Raw genomic sequence first — 22,747 nt, 5'->3', positions numbered from 1 at the left:
GTTAATAAAAACCAGTTTCGTCATGAAAATTTAGTAGAATCACACCTGTATCAGCTGTTTCCAAGCAAGCTTAAGCAAACTGAGACAAATTTGATACAAGAGACGTGAAAGCAAAATCTCTATCACAGATGATATTTCTTTCCAAGGTTGTGCGCTAAATCTACAACAAATTATTTGTATTTCTTTACAAAGGAAGGTGCAGTGTCTGAAACACTGCACGTGATTATTGGCTCTCTAAAACATAATTGACTTGTAATTAATGACAATTATCTTACTTGTAATTAATGTAACCAGATGCGCTGTAATTTTTATATAGTATTATAATTCTAGTTAGCACTGATTCGTGAGCAGAGAGAACCCACAAACTAAGGTCAACAGGAACAACAAGAAAGTAGGGCAATGGATATTAAATTTTCTAAAACAGAACACAAAAAAAACAAATCAATCATATAAAATCGAGTCCAAGCAATGTGAAAATCTTTGTATCTCAGGGCACAGTCCTTGCCCCACTGCTTTTCCCTATTCTCATATCAGATAGACAAAAAATACGTCACAACTTCTTGTCATCTTTTGCAAATGACACAAAAATCACAATTAAAATTACTTCTGTAGACTATAATGAAAGCTACAAGCTAATGTTAATAATTTTTTCGATTGGGCAGTAAAAAATAACATGATGTTTAACAGCGATACATTCCAGGTATTTAGGCATGGTAAAAATGAAGACCTTATAACTACAGGATACAAAACAATCAAATCTGCCCATAGTAGGAAAACAACATGTAAGGGATCTGGGAATAATTATGTATGACGACCTTATGTTTAGGGAGCGTTTCATAACATCACAGAGCATGAGCCTTAAACCCCAAATGTTATACTTGATCCTACCTTGCAAAAACTTCAACTGGACAGTTTTCAGCAAGTGCCGGACCGCCCAGGCTGTAGTTACGTGGGCCTGCGGGCCACTCCAAGCAACAACCTGTTGAATATAATAAGGATCTGAACTTTTCGCTCATAGGAAGTAGTTGCATTGAATGCTTCTTTGAGTTCATCATTATCTCAAACCTATATCAGAATGAAATGCAAATAATTAATTTTTTTACTGAAGAAACATTCCGAATTTAATCAAATTAATGGCATCTGAATTATATGTGGCATAGCATTAGTCGTTGGATGTAATATTTAATTATAAGGTATAAAGGAGCTCCGTCAAATTAAAAGTTTGTTACTTAGCTTTCAATGTGCTCCACATGAACTTTCTTACTGGATGCTCCAGCATCAACTTAATTGAGTGGTACTGCAATAGTGTACGTCAATATCCTTTTCAAAGACAGTGAAGCATTTATATATAGTTTTAATAGCCATTCTTGGAGCTGTGCTGCTCAGATCATCTGAGAAAAAAGATTTAAAAGTAACAGTTTTGAGCTATTAATTATAAATATTCGATGCTAAATTTGTATTATGTTTAACTAATATGTGCTAAGGATCCAATGCAGGTATACTATATATCAAGCAATGCATATTCCATGGTAGGAATATACTTACGTAATTTCAATGGAATGACATCAAGGTGAAGAGTTTAGTCCTGTCTTGCAGCCTGAGGAAAAAAATTGACAGTTTTGTGCCATTTTATTTTTTTTAAGTTATTATTAATATTCTATACTATATTTGTATTATGTTTAATATGTGCTAAGGATCCAATGCAGCTATATTATATATGAAGCAATGCACATACCATGGTAGGTAGATACTTACGTAATTTCAATGGTGTGGCATCAAGGTGACGGGTTGTAGCCTCATCTTCATCATACACTATGCGGTGGAGGCTGACTCCATTCACAGTTTCAAGTGTTGATAGAGCCCAGTAGGCTCAGGAACCTGCACACCAGTTGATTGATAGTTGAGAGGCGGGACCAAAGAGCCAGAGCTCAACCCCCACAAGCACAACTAGTTAAGTAAACTAGTTCTTTGAATGATTTCTCTGGCGAAGTGTCAAGTGTAGTGCCTGTACAACTATCAATTTCAGAACCTTGTAGTTGATAACATAATAAAAAGTTAATATTTCTGATGAATTACAAAAGTGAAATTCATCAGGAATATTAACTTGATGTAGTTTATACAGACTTCAGATGAGTGGTTAAAACTAGGAATATTATTACATTGCGCAATATCGTTATTTGGCAGTGATCTCAAATGTTTAACGAAGATGGTCTTACGGGGTTTTAATGGTTCATAGCATCCATGTTTATAGTCTTTACATTTAGGGGCAATTACCGCAAATGTCTTCTTCATTTTCAATATGAATCAATTGAACTGCCGGAAATCAGTCAGTTGAGAAGGTAAAGACTATATCAAACGAGTGTTCAGTAAGACGTAAAAACTGACACGGTTAACAAAATGAAAAACACGATGATCTGAAATAACTCAAATTGTACTCACAGTTGAGGTGAGCTCAGCCTCTCTGTCTCTCGGACGAGATTTCTGAAAACAAAACAAAATTCTTAATCAAAGAGTAACTATGCTGACAGTGTATATAGCAAAACAGTGACCAACACATACTGTATAATTAGATCAGCCTTTTCTGAAAACTGAATATATAATAATAGTTAACACAAATGTACATACATGGAACAGAGGAAGATACAACGGTAAGACAAGTACAATGCATCAAGCCACTAATTAGCAGCGGGTTGTTTTGGCCGTTGCCAATTTGGCCTAATCTGTCCAAACTCGAGGACCTGTCAGAGCTCCCGACACTCAGGCACCGACTTCATCTCTCACTGACTCAACTTTGGTGACTTCATTCATGGGGGCGTCAAGTGGGAGACAATTCATGGTGACACATTTTTTGGTTTGTTTTTTTACATAGGTTGGTACAGTAGTAGTAATTTATGGTAGCAGGCTGAGAGCTTGCCCTTCCCATAGCTCATGTTAAGCCTAATGCTGCTAGTTTTACCTAGAATATGATCGGCCAATCGGTTAGCAACCTGCAGGTCCTCAATTACTGCTGGGAGAACAGGGGGAGGGGGCGAGCAGTCAAGGATTGGTGCCCAGTAAAACCTCCCTGGCCAGGGTTCGAATAAGATAGCGTTCTAAATATACTTACGTTAAAACAGTTATTGCACATGTAACATTGAGGGTACAAGTATAATTCATTAGGCCAGAGATTATATACAGAATGCCTCCTTAGGCACTATTATCTCATATAGGGTTATCAGTAAGAATTGTGACTGAAAATTAATGGCAAATGTGTGTGCAATCCTTAAGTAAAGGAACAAGTGTAATGGTGTTGAAAATAATCCACAAGACATTTTTTGTACCTCAGGGACAAAGATCGATGAAGTGGGGCTCCTTTCCTTATAAACCCGACTGTTGCCGAATAAATGGGTTTGTAGCCTAGTTGGTTGATTTCTGATCTGTTCATTACGACACTGGAGGCCCTGTGTATATACTGTGTCAGCCAAACAGTGTAAATTTTGTAAGCTACTGGATTAATTCAAAATCTTTTTTGAAAGCTACCGGCTTGTTATATGTACAGGTACAGAGTAAGTATTTTTTGTGATTAATTCAGTTACTTAAGCTGAAGGTAATATATTGTTTCATTTTGGCTGTGGCAGCTGTTACGCTTTATATTGTTAGGCTTCAGTGTATTTAGGGAGAGCCAATGTAAACAAAGCCAGCACGTACAGCCACACTTGATGCTTCACCTTTACCCGGACCTCTTCCCACACGCACCGGGTATTATATTTCAAGCCCAAACTTCTCTGATAACCACACAAACAAAAAGCTCAAGAAAACAAAAAATTATTTTACTTGTTAAACTCGCACAAATCAAAATATCAACTAAAAATTTCGTGAATCGACATTTAGTATCTTATATGGTGTTAACTCATCAAAACTGAGGATAGTTTTGATTAATTCAAAACTAATAAAAGAAATATTTGAAGATAAATACAATGCAACCCATCCTAAACTGACAGTACTTATATCAACTATATTTAGTTGAACGTACAAACCTCTTGCTGCCAACAATTATCACATTTTGTACCGTTTTATTGAAGCATATCAATTGTAACACTAGCTCTCCACATATGTTAGTTGCTTAATTTAGAAACTGTACTTGTGGTCGATCTCGAACCCATTGTTGATGTGACGACTTATACTGAATTTTGTAACTAGCTCATCAAGATTGTAACTTGCTTAGCTAAATGAATTGTGGGGTTCAGTCCCTGAGCCCATTATGTGCCTCTTTAACCCTTTCCACTACCGCCCACAAGATGGGTATGGGGTGCATAATAAATGAATTAACTAAACTTTATTGAAGCAAGTAAAACAAAACAAGAAATCAAGTGTAAACATTCCTAAACCTGGTATAGCACATACATGTATTATATTGCGTCTAAGATAGCGAATTTTAGGCCTAGGATTACTTCGGCAAGTTAGATTCATTATTTTGCCTTGTCTTAGAATGTCATTTGGGCTAATTCATCATTAGTAAGCGTGAACGTTTTGACCCAAGTGTTATAAGTACTATTATTATTGGAGGATGGACTGCTTTAATGGTACAGTATATTTATGCACATTTATACACAATTTACAAACAAGTGTAAAATACAAAATGTTATAAAACTTAATTTTTCTTGTCATTTAGAAAACTATATCTATATATGTAACCTGTTTGATCCAACTCGTCAAGGTCTGAGTATCCGAGCATTTTTCCTTCACATCCTGCGTCACTTCAGTTCTCTCTTCTAACAATGAACTCTAAAATCTTTACTGTCTCTATTTTGTATTCAGAAAAAAGCTCTGCACCATCATATAACATTGCCACAGGGCCAGGGTGGATCCAAACCTTGATCACTTTTCAACATTCACTTGATCTTTTCTCTTGGTAATTTACATTTTTTTTTTTTTTGAGATATATACAAGAGTTGTTACATTCTTGTACAGCCACTAGTACGCGTAGCGTTTCGGGCAGGTCGCTGGAATACGATCCCTGCCGCGAAGAATCTTTTTTTTTCATCCAAGTACACATTTTACTGTTGCGTTAAACAGAGGCTACAGTTATGGAATTGCGCCCAGTAAATCCTCCCCGGCCAGGATACGAACCCATGACAGCGCTCGCGGAACGCCAGGCGAGTGTCTTACCACTACACCACGGAGACCGGATTTGATTCCTATCTGGTCTATCAAGACTGCTCTCCTTGGTAAACATATGTTGTACTCGTAAATGAAGCAGTATTCAAAGGAAAATCAATGAAAATCTCTTGAGAAAATGAGATATGCCACACCAGCATGATGAAAAGGCACATGCCCGGGATAGGTTCACACTCTGTAGTAGGCTTTTCTTAAATTCCTTAATTTTATATGTAATGTAAGAAATGTGAATTCCAAAAAGCAGGCGCAAAAATCACGTCAAAATAATTCATCCTTTCAATAATATTTGTAATATTGCTAACAATAAATGGTTCTAACTTATAAAATACAGAGCTACTGTAAAAAAATATATTAAATTTAAACTACATTCAAGTATGTTTCTATCCGTAAATGATTTGCAAAAGAAATATTTTTTAATCGACTGGATAATCATACTCTCTCAAGTGTAATTATACCGTGTTAGGTACCAGTTTGAATACTATATTTTCTTTCATCGAATGTCCAAATCTTTACAGGTTTCACCAAAATACACTTTCGCAACTTCAAAGGATTTCATAAATGCAAGCGCACAGAGAAACTGGTTAATACATCCTTTTAATTCCTTAACCGCATTAGAATTCTTAATTGCAACATTAATATTAAAACATTCAAAGAATGAGATAGCATTGCTTTCGTAAATGGAAGACTCGCTATACTAATGTATTGATTCTCTCTGGTGCTAGGATTATAGTGTTCTGTAATTTTGGTTTAATTAAACATTCTCTATGAGATATTGTGTACTGAAAACTGGCCCGTTTCATGAATTGTATTAATTTATGTAAACTCAGGACTACAAATAAGAAGAGTACAAAGAAATACGAACGAGAAAACTTAATATACTTTCACCCTTGTGTGATATTTAAGAATTATAATGCATTTACGAACACACACAAGTTGGTGTTCAACACACATTAAACTTTAATGTTAGTCTTACTCTATAAATCAGTGTATTCATGAAGCGTTACCGATTTCGTCTACTTAGCACTTTCGCGCATCCGTTACGACCCAAGACGCTACAGCTTCGACAGAGCAGACAGCAGACTACGACCGCATCGAGCTACAACGCTCTCGCTCCCCGAGTTCAAACTCTCACAATTCCCTATCGAGCCGTCATGCTCTCCCACATAGGGCTCAGCGACTCCGGCCTCACTCAGCTCTCTGCTCTGCTCCAAGCCCCGTCTGAACGTTTACGACAATGCCACCAACCGACTACTGTAATCAACGAGGCCCCTCTAAGGGGCCTCGTTAGGAGAAAAAAAAGTTAGCAAACAGTTGATTGACAGTTGAGAGGCGGGCCGAAAGAGCAACGCTCAACCCCCGCAAACACAACTAGGTGAATACACACACACACACACTTCAAAGAAATTAAACAAGTAAAACCTGCGTGAAATGGACACTAATGCGATGCAACGTGATAACAGGTTGGCGAGGATATCAGACAAGTCGCCCCGTCAACAATGTGTCCCTTCAACCTTTGAACACACACTTTGAATTTGTTAGGTTAGACTAAGTATGTTAGCTTAAGATATTTATAAGGGATTACTTGACATGAAACCTTTGGTGACTTTCTCGGCATCAGACTTAAGACAATGGCACCCTCATCAGTTTCCTCACTTGGTGAACTCATGAAAACTTCGATATTAATCTAGTGGTAGAAACCACACATATATTTGATATCATGATTTAAGCAATCAGTTAATCTGAAGGTCTAACTTCTTTTCTTGCAATTTGTTCTTTTCAATAAACATAAAGAAGCAACTGAAATGTAAAGAATGTATTGAGACACGAGAGGACTTTGACTTTTTTACCAAGTATTTTGTCAACAAATTAAACATTTTAAACAACAATTTGAATCTAACTTTTATTCTTAAAAAATAACATGGAAAATTAATGTAATGTTAAATCTTACTTTAACACTGCGTATGAAAACCACAGCACTTTGAAGAGATTATAAGAAACAGCTGGAATAAGATGGAGGGAACGAATGGTGCCCAACCCCTTGGATAATCGGGGATTTATTTATTTATTTAAATATACAAGATTTCTTACATTCTTGTACAGCCACTAGTACGCGTAGCGTTTCGGACAAGTCCATAATCCTATCCTTAATCCTATGTTCCCCGGAATACAACGCAGCGAAAAATCGTCTAACAACCAGGTACCCATTTTACTGTTGAGTTAAACACAGGCTACAGTTAAGGATTTGCGCCTAGTAAATCCTCCATGGCCAGGATACGAACCCAGGACAAAGAGCTTGTGAAATGCCAGGCGAGCATCTTAACCACTACACCACGGGGACTGCAAATCCCGGGATCCGACGGTGGCGGGCGGGATCGAACCTACAAAACGATGCCGTCGCTGTACCCACCAATCCAAATGATTGTCTCACTCTGATAGTCAACTGGGGGGGTAGAAATAGCCTAAGCTACTCTATCCCTTTGAGATGTATTTATTGCTTATCTCAATAAACATACTTGAACTTGATAGTCAACTGCTGATAGAAACGTGTGCTCGAGAGGGTTCAGGAGATGCTGTGTACTTTGGGCTAGTGTCTTGAGCTCTGTGTCAGACTTAAGATAATCTACCTAAACGACTACCGTTATTTTCGAGAAGTACAAGACAGAAGTCAAGTGTCATTGACCTTAATTAAATGAAGATTAGACAAGAACTTGTCTAAGAATTAGAACTTTCTTTTTTTTTAGCCACTGAATGTGTATTTTTTTAATCCCGAAAACCTATATTTCGAAAACAGTTCCGGCATGACAAAATTGCAGTGACAACTTGCATGTGACTCTACACATGTATCTCTGTATAGAGATATACGTGTAGAGTCATCTCTGTATAGAGATTGTTGATCATGATAAAAGAAAACGAACGAATTGGGGCAAGAGAGTGGTATGTGGTGGTGGTTGCTGCGGCGTCTGCCTATTATACTTGTGTATAACCCTCGTTAAGAGCTAGGCTACTAATTGACCCTTGGGGCACGACGTCTCAACCTTGTATAAGTTAGCCTTCGTAACACTTCCTAAAACGTTATAATTAAATAAAAATGTGCAGTTAAATTGCCGACCCTGATGTTAGCATCAGTGAAGTGACACTGAAGTGAAGTTATTACAACTAATATTATTTGTTAGTGGAGGTGGTGTGCGAGGAAGGGTGTGGTGTTGATGTGATCTCCCGCCATCACTAATCTCCCCCTCTGTGTGGGCAGAGGGGGAGATTAGTGATGTGGGTGGTGGGGGGATTAGTGGTGTGGGTGGAGCGGGGTTGATGTGCGTGGAGGCGGGGGGGGGGGGGGGTGGTGGTGGATGGTGTGCGTAGAGGGGGGGGGGGTGGATGGTGTGCGTAGAGGGGGGGGGTGGATGGTGTGCGTAGAGGGGGGGGGTGGATGGTGTGCGTAGAGGGGGGGTGGTGGATGGTGCGCGTGGAGGGGGGGTGGATGGTGTGCGTAGAGGGGGGTGGTGGATGGTGCGCGTGGAGGGGGGTGGTGGATGGTGCGCGTGGAGGGGGGTGGTGGATGGTGCGCGTGGAGGGGGGGGTGGTGGATGGTGCGCGTGGAGGGGGGGGGTGGTGGATGGTGCGCGTGGAGGTGGGGGTTGGTGGATGGTGCGCGTGGAGGTGGGGGTTGGTGGATGGTGTGCGTAGAGGGGGGGTTGTGGATGGTGCGCGTAGAGGGGGGGTGGTGGATGGTGCGCGTAGAGGGGGGGTGGTGGATGGTGCGCGTAGAGGGGGGGTGGTGGATGGTGCGCGTGGAGAGGGGGCGTGGTGGATGGTGTGCGTAGAGGGGGGGTGGTGGATGGTGCACGTGGAGGGGGGGTGGATGGTGCGCGTGGAGGGGGGGGTGGATGGTGCGCGTGGAGGGGGGGATGGTGCGCGTGGAGGGGGGGGGATGGTGCGCGTGGAGGGGGTGGTGGATGGTGCGCGAGGAGGGGGTGGTGGATGGTGCGCGAGGAGGGGGTGGTGGATGGTGCGCGAGGAGGGGGGTGGATGGTGGGCGAGGAGGGGGGTGGTGGTGCGCGTGGAGGGGGGTCGATGGTGCGCGAGGAGGGGGGGGTGGTGGATGGTGCGCGTGGAGGGGGGGTGGTGGATGGTGCGCGTGGAGGGGGGTGGTGGATGGTGCGCGTGGAGGGGGGTTGTGGTGGATGGTGCGCGTGGAGGGGGGGGTGGTGGATGGTGCGCGAGGAGGGGGGGTGGATGGTGCGCGAGGAGGGGGGGTGGATGGTGCGCGTGGAGGGGGGGGTGGATGGTGCGCGTGGAGGGGGGGTGGATGGTGCGCGTGGAGGGGGGGTGGTGGATGGTGCGCGAGGAGGGGGGTGGATGGTGGGCGAGGAGGGGGGGTGGTGGTGCGCGAGGAGGGGGGGTGGTGGATGGTGCGCGTGGATGGGGGGGGGGTGGTGGATGGTGCGCGTGGATGGGGGGGGGTGGTGCGCGTGGAGGTGGGGGGTGGATGGTGGGCGAGGAGGGGGGGGTGGGTGGTGCGCGTGGAGGGGGGGTGGATGGTGCGCGTGGAGGGGGGGGGTGGTGAATGGTGCGCGTGGAGGGGGGGGGTGGTGAATGGTGCGCGTGGAGGGGGGGGGTGGATGGTGCGCGTGGAGGGGGGGGTGGTGGTGGATGGTGCGCGTGGAGGGGGGGGTGGTGGATGGTGCGCGTGGAGGGGTGGGGGTGGTGGATGGTGTGCGTAGAGGGGGGGTGGTGGATGGTGCGCGTGGAGGGGGGGTGGTGGATGGTGCGCGTGGAGGGGGGGTGGTGGATGGTGCGCGTGGAGGGAGGGGTGGTGGATGGTGCGCGTGGAGGGGGGGGTGGTGGATGGTGCGCGTAGAGGGGGTGGTAGATGGTGCGCGAGGAGGGGGGGTGGATGGTGGGCGAGGAGGGGGGGTGGTGGTGCGCGTGGAGGGGGGGGTGGATGGTGCGCGAGGAGGGGGGGGGTGGTGGATGGTGCGCGTGGAGGGGGGGTGGTGGATGGTGCGCGTAGAAGGGGGGGTGGATGGTGCGCGTGGAGGGGGGGGTGGTGAATGGTGCGCGTGGAGGGGGGGTGGTGGATGGTGCGCGTGGAGGGGGGGTGGTGGATTGTGCGCGTGGAGGGGGGGTGGTGGATTGTGCGCGTGGAGGGGGGGTGGTGGATTGTGCGCGTGGAGGGGGGGGTGGATGGTGCGCGTGGAGGGGGGGGGTGGTGGATGGTGCGCGAGGAGAGGGGGGTGGTGGATGGTGCGCGTGGAGGGGGGGGTGGTGGATGGTGCGCGTGGAGGGGTGGTGGTGGATGGTGCGCGTAGAAGGGGGGGTGGATGGTGCGCGTGGAGGGGGGAGGGTGGTGGATGGTGCACGTGGAGCGGGGGTGGTGGGTGGTGCGCGTGGAGGGGGGGGGGGGTGCGCGTGAGGGGGGGGTGGTGGGTGGTGCGCGTGGAGGGGGGGGTGGTGGGTGGTGCGCGTGGAGGGGGGGTGGTGGGAGGTGCGCGTGGAGGGGGGGGTGGTGGGAGGTGCGCGTGGAGGGGGGGGTGGTGGGAGGTGCGCGTGGAGGGGGGGGGTGGTGGGAGGTGCGCGTGGAGGGGGGGGTGTGGTGGGTTGTCGCGTGGAGGGGGGGGGTGGTGGGTGGTGCGCGTGGAGGGGGGGGTGGTGGGTGGTGCGCGTGGAGGGGGGGTGGTGGGTGGTGCGCGTGGAGGGGGGGGTGGTGGGTGGTGCGCGTGGAGGGGGGGGTGGTGGGTGGTGCGCGTGGAGGGGGGGTGGTGGGTGGTGCGCGTGGAGGGGGGGGGGGGTGGTGGGTGGTGCGCGTGGAGGGGGGGGGGGGTGGTGCGCGTGGAGGGGGGGTGGTGGGTGGTGCGCGTGGAAGGGGGGGGTGGTGGGTGGTGCGCGTGGAAGGGGGGGGTGGTGGGTGGTGCGCGTGGAAGGGGGGGGGGTGGTGGGTGGTGCGCGTGGAAGGGGGGGGGGTGGTGGGTGGTGCGCGTGGAGGGGGGGTGGTGGATGGTGCGCGTGGAGGGGGGGGTGGTGGATGGTGCGCGTGGAGGGGGGGTGGTGGATGGTGCGCGTGGAGGGGGGGGTGGTGGATGGTGCGCGTGGAGGGGGGGGTGGTGGATGGTGCGCGTGGAGGGGGGGGGTGGTGGATGGTGCGCGTGGAGGTGGGGGTTGGTGGATGGTGCGCGTGGAGGTGGGGGTTGGTGGATGGTGTGCGTAGAGGGGGGGTTGTGGATGGTGCGCGTAGAGGGGGGGTGGTGGATGGTGCGCGTAGAGGGGGGGTGGTGGATGGTGCGCGTAGAGGGGGGGTGGTGGATGGTGCGCGTGGAGAGGGGGCGTGGTGGATGGTGTGCGTAGAGGGGGGGTGGTGGATGGTGCACGTGGAGGGGGGGTGGATGGTGCGCGTGGAGGGGGGGGTGGATGGTGCGCGTGGAGGGGGGGATGGTGCGCGTGGAGGGGGGGGGATGGTGCGCGTGGAGGGGGTGGTGGATGGTGCGCGAGGAGGGGGTGGTGGATGGTGCGCGAGGAGGGGGTGGTGGATGGTGCGCGAGGAGGGGGGTGGATGGTGGGCGAGGAGGGGGGTGGTGGTGCGCGTGGAGGGGGGTCGATGGTGCGCGAGGAGGGGGGGGTGGTGGATGGTGCGCGTGGAGGGGGGGTGGTGGATGGTGCGCGTGGAGGGGGGTGGTGGATGGTGCGCGTGGAGGGGGGTTGTGGTGGATGGTGCGCGTGGAGGGGGGGGTGGTGGATGGTGCGCGAGGAGGGGGGGTGGATGGTGCGCGAGGAGGGGGGGTGGATGGTGCGCGTGGAGGGGGGGGTGGATGGTGCGCGTGGAGGGGGGGTGGATGGTGCGCGTGGAGGGGGGGTGGTGGATGGTGCGCGAGGAGGGGGGTGGATGGTGGGCGAGGAGGGGGGGTGGTGGTGCGCGAGGAGGGGGGGTGGTGGATGGTGCGCGTGGATGGGGGGGGGTGGTGGATGGTGCGCGTGGATGGGGGGGGGTGGTGCGCGTGGAGGTGGGGGGTGGATGGTGGGCGAGGAGGGGGGGGTGGGTGGTGCGCGTGGAGGGGGGGTGGATGGTGCGCGTGGAGGGGGGGGGTGGTGAATGGTGCGCGTGGAGGGGGGGGGTGGTGAATGGTGCGCGTGGAGGGGGGGGGTGGATGGTGCGCGTGGAGGGGGGGGTGGTGGTGGATGGTGCGCGTGGAGGGGGGGGTGGTGGATGGTGCGCGTGGAGGGGTGGGGGTGGTGGATGGTGTGCGTAGAGGGGGGGTGGTGGATGGTGCGCGTGGAGGGGGGGTGGTGGATGGTGCGCGTGGAGGGGGGGTGGTGGATGGTGCGCGTGGAGGGAGGGGTGGTGGATGGTGCGCGTGGAGGGGGGGGTGGTGGATGGTGCGCGTAGAGGGGGTGGTAGATGGTGCGCGAGGAGGGGGGGTGGATGGTGGGCGAGGAGGGGGGGTGGTGGTGCGCGTGGAGGGGGGGGTGGATGGTGCGCGAGGAGGGGGGGGGTGGTGGATGGTGCGCGTGGAGGGGGGGTGGTGGATGGTGCGCGTAGAAGGGGGGGTGGATGGTGCGCGTGGAGGGGGGGGTGGTGAATGGTGCGCGTGGAGGGGGGGTGGTGGATGGTGCGCGTGGAGGGGGGGTGGTGGATTGTGCGCGTGGAGGGGGGGTGGTGGATTGTGCGCGTGGAGGGGGGGTGGATGGTGCGCGTGGAGGGGGGGGTGGTGGATGGTGCGCGAGGAGAGGGGGGTGGTGGATGGTGCGCGTGGAGGGGGGGGTGGTGGATGGTGCGCGTGGAGGGGTGGTGGTGGATGGTGCGCGTAGAAGGGGGGGTGGATGGTGCGCGTGGAGGGGGGAGGGTGGTGGATGGTGCACGTGGAGCGGGGGTGGTGGGTGGTGCGCGTGGAGGGGGGGGGGTGCGCGTGAGGGGGGGGTGGTGGGTGGTGCGCGTGGAGGGGGGGGGTGGTGGGTGGTGCGCGTGGAGGGGGGGTGGTGGGAGGTGCGCGTGGAGGGGGGGGTGGTGGGAGGTGCGCGTGGAGGGGGGGGTGGTGGGAGGTGCGCGTGGAGGGGGGGGTGGTGGGAGGTGCGCGTGGAGGGGGGGGGTGTGGTGGGTTGTCGCGTGGAGGGGGGGGGTGGTGGGTGGTGCGCGTGGAGGGGGGGGTGGTGGGTGGTGCGCGTGGAGGGGGGGTGGTGGGTGGTGCGCGTGGAGGGGGGGTGGTGGGTGGTGCGCGTGGAGGGGGGGGTGGTGGGTGGTGCGCGTGGAGGGGGGGTGGTGGGTGGTGCGCGTGGAGGGGGGGGGGTGGTGGGTGGTGCGCGTGGAGGGGGGGGGGGTGGTGCGCGTGGAGGGGGGGTGTGGGTGGTGCGCGTGGAAGGGGGGGGTGGTGGGTGGTGCGCGTGGAAGGGGGGGGTGGTGGGTGGTGCGCGTGGAAGGGGGGGGGGTGGTGGGTGGTGCGCGTGGAAGGGGGGGGGGTGGTGGGTGGTGCGCGTGGAGGGGGGGTGGTGGATGGTGCGCGTGGAGGGGGGTGGTGGATGGTGCGCGTGGAGGGGGGGTGGTGGATGGTGCGCGTGGAGGGGGGGTGGTGGATGGTGCGCGTGGAGGGGGGGGTGGTGGATGGTGCGCGTGGAGGGGGGGTGGTGGATAGTGCGCGTGGAGGGGGGGGTGGTGGATAGTGCGCGTGGAGGGGGGGGTGGTGGATAGTGCGCGTGGAGGGGGGGTGGTGGATAGGTGCGCGTGGAGGTGGGGGTGGTGGATGGTGCGCGTGGAGGGGGGGGGTGGTGGATGGTGCGCGTGGAGGGGGGGAGGTGGTGGATGGTGCGCGTGGAGGGGGAGGTGGTGGATGGTGCGCGTGGAGGGGGAGGTGGTGGATGGTGCGCGTGGAGGGGGAGGTGGTGGATGGTGCGCGTGGAGGGGGAGGTGGTGGATGGTGCGCGTGGAGGGGGAGGTGGTGGATGGTGCGCGTGGAGGGGGAGGTGGTGGATGGTGCGCGTGGAGGGGGAGGTGGTGGATGGTGCGCGTGGAGGGGGAGGTGGTGGATGGTGCGCGTGGAGGGGGAGGTGGTGGATGGTGCGCGTGGAGGGGGAGGTGGTGGATGGTGCGCGTGGAGGGGGAGGTGGTGGATGGTGCGCGTGGAGGGGGAGGTGGTGGATGGTGCGCGTGGAGGGGGAGGTGGTGGATGGTGCGCGTGGAGGGGGAGGTGGTGGATGGTGCGCGTGGAGGGGGAGGTGGTGGATGGTGCGCGTGGAGGGGGAGGTGGTGGATGGTGCGCGTGGAGGGGGAGGTGGTGGATGGTGCGCGTGGAGGGGGAGGTGGTGGATGGTGCGCGTGGAGGGGGAGGTGGTGGATGGTGCGCGTGGAGGGGGAGGTGGTGGATGGTGCGCGTGGAGGGGGAGGTGGTGGATGGTGCGCGTGGAGGGGGAGGTGGTGGATGGTGCGCGTGGAGGGGGAGGTGGTGGATGGTGCGCGTGGAGGGGGAGGTGGTGGATGGTGCGCGTGGAGGGGGAGGTGGTGGATGGTGCGCGTGGAGGGGGAGGTGGTGGATGGTGCGCGTGGAGGGGGAGGTGGTGGATGGTGCGCGTGGAGGGGGAGGTGGTGGATGGTGCGCGTGGAGGGGGAGGTGGTGGATGGTGCGCGTGGAGGGGGAGGTGGTGGATGGTGCGCGTGGAGGGGGAGGTGGTGGATGGTGCGCGTGGAGGGGGAGGTGGTGGATGGTGCGCGTGGAGGGGGAGGTGGTGGATGGTGCGCGTGGAGGGGGAGGTGGTGGATGGTGCGCGTGGAGGGGGAGGTGGTGGATGGTGCGCGTGGAGGGGGGGGTGGTGGATGGTGCGCGTGGAGGGGGGGGTGGTGGATGGTGCGCGTGGAGGGGGAGGTGGTGGATGGTGCGCGAGGAGGGGGGGGTGGTGGATGGTGCGCGAGGAGGGGGGGGGTGGTGGATGGTGGGCGAGGAGGGGGGGTGGTGGTGCGCGTGGAGGGGGGTGGATGGTGCGCGTGGAGGGGGGTGGATGGTGCGCGAGGAGGGGGGGGTGGTGGATGGTGCGCGTGGAGGGGGGGGTGGTGGATGGTGCGCGTGGAGGGGGGGGTGGTGGATGGTGCGCGTGGAGGGGGGGGTGGTGGATGGTGCGCGTGGAGGGGGGGGTGGTGGATGGTGCGCGTGGAGGGGGGGGTGGTGGATGGTGCGCGTGGAGGGGGGGGGTGGTGGATGGTGCGCGTGGAGGGGGGGGGTGGTGGATGGTGCGCGTGGAGGGGGAGGTGGTGGATGGTGCGCGAGGAGGGGGGGGTGGTGGATGGTGGGCGAGGAGGGGGGGGTGGTGGTGCGCGTGGAGGGGGTGGATGGTGCGCGTGGAGGGGGGTGGATGGTGCGCGAGGAGGGGGGGGTGGTGGATGGTGCGCGTGGAGGGGGGGGTGGTGGTGGATGGTGCGCGTGGAGGGGGGAGTGGTGGATGGTGCGCGTGGAGGGGGGGGTGGTGGATGGTGCGCGTGGAGGGGGGGGTGGTGGATGGTGCGCGTGGAGGGGGGGTGGTGGATGGTGCGCGTGGAGGGGGGGTGGTGGATGGTGCGCGTGGAGGGATGGGGGGGGGTGGTGGATGGTGCGCGTGGAAGGATGGGGGGGGGTGGTATGCGTGGAGGGATGGGGAGGTGGGTTGGTGGTATGCGTGGAGGGATGGGGGGTGGGTTGGAGGTATGCGTGGAGGGATGGGGGGTGGGTTGGTGGTATGCGTGGAGGGATGGGGGGGTTGGTGGTATTCGTGGAGGGATGGGGGGGTTGGTGGTATGCGTGGAGGGAGGGGGGTTGGTGGTATGCGTGGAGGGATGGGGGGGTTGGTGGTATGCGTGGAGGGATGGGGGGGTTGGTGGTATGCGTGGAGGGATGGGGGGGTTGGTGGTATGCGTGGAGGGATGGGGGGGTTGGTGGTATGCGTGGAGGGATGGGGGGGTTGGTGGTATGCGTGGAGGGAGGGGGGATGGTGGTATGCGTGGAGGGATGGGGGGATGGTGGTATGCGTGGAGGGAGGGGGGGATGGTGGTATGCGTGGAGGGAGGGGGGGATGGTGGTATGCGTGGAGGGAGGGGGGATGGTGGTATGCGTGGAGGGAGGGGGGGGATGGTGGTATGCGTGGAGGGAGGGGGGGGATGGTGGTATGCGTGGAGGGAGGGGGGGATGGTGGTATGCGTGGAGGGAGGGGGGGATGGTGGTATGCGTGGAGGGAGGGGGGGGATGGTGGTATGCGTGGAGGGAGGGGGGATGGTGGTATGCGTGGAGGGAGGGGGGGGATGGTGGTATGCGTGGAGGGAGGGGGGGGATGGTGGTATGCGTGGAGGGATGGGCGGGATGGTGGTATGCGTGGAGGGAGGGGGGATGGTGGTATGCGTGGAGGGAGGGGGGGATGGTGGTATGCGTGGAGGGAGGGGGGGGATGGTGGTATGCGTGGAGGGAGGGAGGGGATGGTGGTATGCGTGGAGGGAGGGGGGGGGATGGTGGTATGCGTGGAGGGAGGGGGGGGATGGTGGTATGCGTGGAGGGAGGGGGGGATGGTGGTATGCGTGGAGGGAGGGGGGGGATGGTGGTATGCGTGGAGGGGGGGGGATGGTGGTATGCGTGGAGGGGGGATGGTGGTATGCGTGGAGGGGGGGGTTTGGTGGTATGCGTGGAGGGAAGGGGGGATGGTGGTATGCGTGGAGGGAGGGGGGGATGGTGGTATGCGTGGAGGGAGGGGGGGGATGGTGGTATGCGTGGAGGGGGGATGGTGGTATGCGTGGAGGGGGGGATGGTGGTATGCGTGGAGGGGGGGATGGTGGTATGCGTGGAGGGAGGGGTGGATGGTCGTATGCGTGGAGGGAGGGGGGGGATGGTGGTATGCGTGGAGGGAGGGGGGGGATGGTGGTATGCGTGGAGGGAGGGGGGAGATGGTGGTATGCGTGGAGGGGGGATGGTGGTATGCGTGGAGGGAAGGGGGGGATGGTGGTATGCGTGGAGGGATGGGAGGTTGGTGGTGTGCTTGGAGAGGGTTTTTGGTGTGGGTGGAGGGGGCGGATGCTTGGGGTGTGAGAGGTCTTGTGCTGCGGGGTGGGCAGGGAGTGCATGACGTGTAGGTAGGCGGGTACTAGCTTGTACGAGCATTACATGACGATGGATTGACCATAGTTTTTTTCAAGACAACGCAAGGTCCTATGAAGTATTAATGAAAAAGATTTTGGGCACTTCATTAAACTTCACGCTTAGTGTGTCATGTTGTATTCCACAAATATATCACACTGAGGTTCTCCAGATATTTTCACATGTAGTATAGGCTATGCCACACTGAGGTTCTCCCGAAATTTTTCACACGTAGTTTAGGGTATGCCACACCGAGGTTTTCTCGAAATTTTTCACTTGTAGTCTAGGACGTGTCACACTGAGGTTCTCTCGCGATTTTCCACAGGTAGCCTGAGCTGTGTCATTGAGCTTGTCCCTCTGTTTATAAATAGGCTAGCCTCAGCAAATATTCACAGGATATATGGTAAATTAACCATACGATCGTCCAAAATCTTCAACACATAAAAGGACAAAACACACAGTACCACCAAAACCTGTTGTTGTTGTGTTGATTTAGGGACGACGACGACGATACCACCACAACCTGTCAACACAGATACGGCGGACGATGCAATAGCAAATTCTAAATAAGGGGTATGAAAGTTCACGTTAAACTTATCACTAATTGGCAATGCCAAGTTGAACACACACACACACCAGGTGGCCAGTGATACGTCCACCAACAGGTGGCTGCACCGTCACCGTTTTCGATTGCAGTCTTGCTACTGATATCGCGTTGTATCCTATGTGAAAATAGAATGATATCAACTGCACTTTGTGTTGTTGCACTGATTTACACAAACTACGTGTTAAATGTGAAGCGTATTTATAAATATTTAATATATGACTAAAATATATGACTAAGATGAGGTACAAATTAGAACAATTGCCAGCAAGGCTTTATTTATGTTTCGTGCCCCCCCCCCTCGGTATAATAGCCAATATCAATGGAGAACAGACGGAAAAATATATATGATTGGTTAGCATTGTAAATACACTTAATTCTTATTTTGTGTCTGAGTAGTCAATAACCCATTACCTTACTTTGCGGTTACCTTATTATGATTCCAAGGATCAATGTCCCCGCGACCCGGTCTCCAACTAGGCCTCCTAAAGGTTGTTTGTCAAGTCCAACCAAACTGTTGGACGCGGCTGCTCGCAGCCTGATGTGAGAGTCACAGCCTGGTTGATCAGGTATCTTTTAAAAAGTGTCTATCAAGTTCTCTTTTAGGATTAAAGTATATATGTGATTGGTCAGTAAGCAATTGTGGTGGCCTCTTAATGTAGGATAGCAGTTCTACCTGCAGTTTCACTAGCAACCTCAATGACATTCTTAATGAACCTTAGTCATTCTTAATCTTAGTTAAAGAAAAAAAAGTGAAATGCATATATATAGAGAGAGATAACCCTGATTGCGGTTGTTTTGCATGTATTTCTTTCTAAAAATGTCAACATATCTTAATTTTCATCTAGTGCTTTATAAACACATCTACGCTAAAATATGCCAACATAGAGCCAGGACAAACATTACAAAGCAGAAGTGTCACAATTCAGCCAGACGCCAGCCAGGCTACACAAATGTTTAAATTTCGTCAGTAACATAAATATACTGAAAAGCAGGGCAAAACTTCGAGCACACTTTTTACAATTAAACGTTTGCCATATTTAGTGTTTCATTGTTACCGGAACTTTATTTTTGGTGCAGGCAAATTATTTACTTCTCTTTTATTTTATATAAAAAAGTAAATTTGCCCATCTTTAAGAGAGCCATTAATTTTCAAATTCTAGGTTGCAAGAGACGGTCCGATAGTTTCCTCACATTTGCAAAATAAAAAGGAAAAAAATATTAATAGACATGGAAAACAAACCATGGCACGACACTTATGACCTAAAATCTACTGAAGGTTTACAGTGCTGAGCAAGAAGCCTCTTAGGCTATCTTGAGATGATTTCGGGGCTTTTTTAGTGTCCCCGCGGCCCGGTCCTCGACCAGGCCTCCACCCCAGGAAGCAGCCCGTAACAGCTGACTAACACTCAGGTACCTATTTTACTGCTAGGTAACAGGGCATAGGGTGAAAGAACTCTGCCCATTGTTTCTCGCCGGCGCCTGGGATCGAACCCAGGATCACAAGTCCAGGGTGCTGTCCGCTCGGCCGACCGGCTCCCCGGCTTATCAAAGTTCCTCTAGTCAAGGACGAAGGTTCGCGCGTTTCCCTATCGACCCATTGCATAATCTTGTAACAGTGTAAACCACCCCACAGCTGTGCATCGACTCTAGCATAGTGTTTGACTACTGCATATGTAGTGGTTCTGAATGAGGATACTACTCAGACAACCGAAAATATGGTTGTGCGCGAACAAATTAAGGTATGATACGACGCAAACCACTGAATATGTAATTATCGAATACCTCTATACAGTCATGGAAATAGATAGTTCATCTATTTTTATGTTCACATTTAATTTCGTGTGGCGAACATGCTCGGGCTATAGAAAAAACTGTATTATACAATAATGTATCGGGGTTAAATGGGGATGTACGGTGCACTTCAATAAGCTGGTGAATACGTGAAGACTGGACAGAGAGCAGTCACAATCAGACAGGAAGGAGGTTTCAAGCTGGAGGAATGTAAGACGTCAGGTCCCACAAGCCTCGATCCTGAGATCACTGTTGTTCTCAGTTTATGTGAACAGTGTGTGTGTGGACCTACACCACAATGTATGTATGTATGTATGTATGTATGTATGTATGTATGTATGTATGTATGTATGTATGTATGTATGTATGTATGTATGTATGTATGTATGTGTATATATATATATATATATATATATATATATATATATATATATATATATATATATATATATATATATATATATATATATATATATGTATATATATATATATATATACATCTATATCGTCTTTTTATATTACAAGTAGTTCAAGAAGTGTCCCTAGTCTCAATCTACAGTTACAGGAGGGGTACTGGTACAGCGAGGGCTGTGGGGGAAAGACGGAGGAGGAAGCCAGAGAGAAGGGTATAGTGTACGATGCAGACAGTGTGGGTCTTGAGATAGCACTTAAGTCAAAGAATTCGAATGTTGCCAATTTTTTATTTATTTTTAGTATAACCTATTATTTTGACAAATATGCTCATGTAATATGAACTTTTTAAATTATATATAACACAAATATCTACCCGGTATATTTTAGAATAAAAAATAATCGGTATTTATAAATTATGATATAGTTGTTTTGTAGGAGCATGAAGCATCATGGTTACACTATACGTTTTAGTTTGTGTCTTGTCCCAGAGTGTAGTGCAGCAGCTGTGGGTGAGGGTGGTACAGTGTTTGGAAGATACTGTACATGGTGAACACATGCCAGCAGCTACATGGTCACAGGAATGTTATTAGCATAATGTCCATGTGGCTGTAGATTATTTATTTAGGAATCTATGGTCAAGTGTTTACTTTGAAAAGCTATGGATTTTCATTGCACTTTTAGCTAACATGGATGTGTATGACACTTCTATTACAGGGTCTATAATGCAAGTGTCATACACACCCATCAGTAAAAATGAGCAAACAAAAGCCAGAGCTTCTCGAAGCAGCAACACTTGATACTATTGACCTCTTAATAATCTACGATCACACGAACACTGATGGCTCTGTTCAACTGATCGCACTACAACAGCCTGTAAGTTCTGTAAAAATAGCAGGTGTACGCTGACTACTAGAGCAAGATAGTAAGATTGACTTAGCCCCACACATACATACAGAGTAGCTGTACTACATGTATAATCACTAATACTGACACATAAACGGGTACTTTTTTGTGATTCAAAATTCGTGTCAGCTCTTCAGGCATTTACATAGAGCAAGAGTTTCAGAATCTCTTTTGTGAGGATACCATCTATCAGATATTATCCAGCATAATAATACAAATTAGACTTAGATATTCCAATTTCTATTAATTCGAAATAATTTACACTACTCAAGAAACTAGGCTAATATGAACAATCACCGACATTCAAGGGCAATAAGCACTAGTACAAAGTTATTGGGTTGAGGGTTTGTGTTATGTTCTTGACTTGATGTATGTTGTGTTTCTCTTGCGTTTTCTCCAGTTATACTTATTATTGTACTTTGCTGCCGGTCCTTCTGGACCGGTGGTTTCCTGTTTGCTTTGTTGATATGTTCCTATGTTTGTTTTATTCTATTTAATTACATGTATGCATTTAAAAACAAAATAATAAAAAAGGTACAAAGCTATGATACGTTTATAACTGAGAATTATATGTTCAGACAGCATACCATCCATCCAACAGGGTGACTGTAATTGCCAAAATTAGGCTGAGATGTCGTTACTTATGGCACGTAACAGCAGGTTACCTGTGATATATATGAATCTCCCACCACTGAACACTCTAATTGTAAACTGTGTAAACAAGAGCTAGGACACACTCTCTAACATTATATTACTAAATGCACAATTATCAATTATTTTAGACTAAATGACATGAGATACTTTAAACTTAGTAATTATTTCATTCACTCAGGGATAATGGAAGATATTCTCGAGCTCTACACAAGGTTTGCTCAGGTGTTGACAACTGGGTGGACAGCGCTTCGAATTCGTAGTCCTGAGGTTCCGGGTTCGATCTCCGGTGGAGGCAGAGACAAATGGGCAAAATGTTGCTTTCACCCTGATGCCCCTGTTACCTAGCAGTATATAGGTACCTGGGAGCTAGACAGCTGCTACGGGCTGCTTTCTGAGGGGGGGTGTAACAAAAAGAAGGCCTGGCCGAGGACGGGGACACTAAGCCCCGAAATCATCTCAAGATAACCTCAAGATAGTAGATTCGCTTCCCGGCATGATTTTTTATTACAATTTGAATAATCATCCTGTGAGAAGGGGGATATTAGTTGAACTTATAGCTAGCTCACGATCTATAGTTCTATAATAATAATAATAATAATAATAATAATAATAATAATTTTTATTTAGGCAAAGGTACATACATAAAGAGATTTTACAAAGTTTATTGGCTTTATAGATAGAGCTAGTACATACAATGCCTAAAGCCACTATTACGCAAAGCGTTTCGGGCAGGATTTACTTTATAAGGATGAGTATAAGGTGGCAGCACACTATCTACTGTATTCCTAAGCTTGTTAAATTAATCATATGTTCGAACCATGTTATTCATCATATGCTCTTGCAGCTGAATGTGTTGTGGGGATTCACAACAATTTTCCCGATCGCTCAACATGAATGGCAATTATCATGTTCCTTTACACTTATTGTATATTAGAAAAGAACCCCCCCCCCCTAATAGAACGTATATGTTATTTGTGTTGCAGGGTGTGGGGTGTGAGAGGAGGATGGTGGGAGCGGTGTGGCCGAGCACCCAGCATGCGCAGGGCCGCTAGGACGCTCCTAGCCTCATTTGCAGCTGTCTTCTCTTGCATTTTCATTCTTTATGGAAATCACATCATTAACAGTTTCTCAAGTAGGTGAAAATATATAATTT

General features: G+C 51.2%; 1 protein-coding gene and 2 long non-coding RNA genes across 8 annotated transcripts in view; 1 reads left to right on the top strand and 2 right to left on the bottom strand.

Annotated features, from left to right (window-relative positions):
• Positions 1-22,747, bottom strand: part of LOC138357370 (uncharacterized) — an 83,647-nt gene that overhangs the window by 15,106 nt on the left and 45,794 nt on the right. The gene's annotated exons all lie outside the window — the stretch shown is intronic.
• Positions 1-22,747, top strand: part of LOC123746156 (carbohydrate sulfotransferase 15) — a 51,253-nt gene that overhangs the window by 16,115 nt on the left and 12,391 nt on the right. Inside the window, 1 exon segment of the mRNA XM_045727487.2 lies at positions 22,578-22,726. Within this exon segment, the coding sequence (XP_045583443.2) occupies positions 22,630-22,726 (97 nt within the window). The 5' untranslated portion in view covers positions 22,578-22,629.
• Positions 1,240-17,763, bottom strand: LOC138357371 (uncharacterized). 3 transcript variants are annotated; one of them, XR_011224950.1, is made up of 5 exons: positions 17,690-17,763; positions 2,440-2,481; positions 1,756-2,013; positions 1,546-1,597; positions 1,240-1,391 (listed from the first exon to the last, which is right to left on the bottom strand). It is a non-coding gene; the product is annotated as an uncharacterized lncRNA (long non-coding RNA). The 3 variants fall into 3 exon arrangements; XR_011224951.1 differs by having other exon boundaries at positions 1,756-2,005; positions 17,690-17,754; XR_011224952.1 differs by having other exon boundaries at positions 1,756-1,878; positions 17,690-17,754.

This window comes from Procambarus clarkii, chromosome 78 (assembly GCF_040958095.1).
Source record: "Procambarus clarkii isolate CNS0578487 chromosome 78, FALCON_Pclarkii_2.0, whole genome shotgun sequence".
In the NCBI taxonomy this organism is placed as follows: domain Eukaryota; kingdom Metazoa; phylum Arthropoda; class Malacostraca; order Decapoda; family Cambaridae; genus Procambarus; species Procambarus clarkii.
This window is presented reverse-complemented; position numbering and strand designations above follow the sequence as displayed.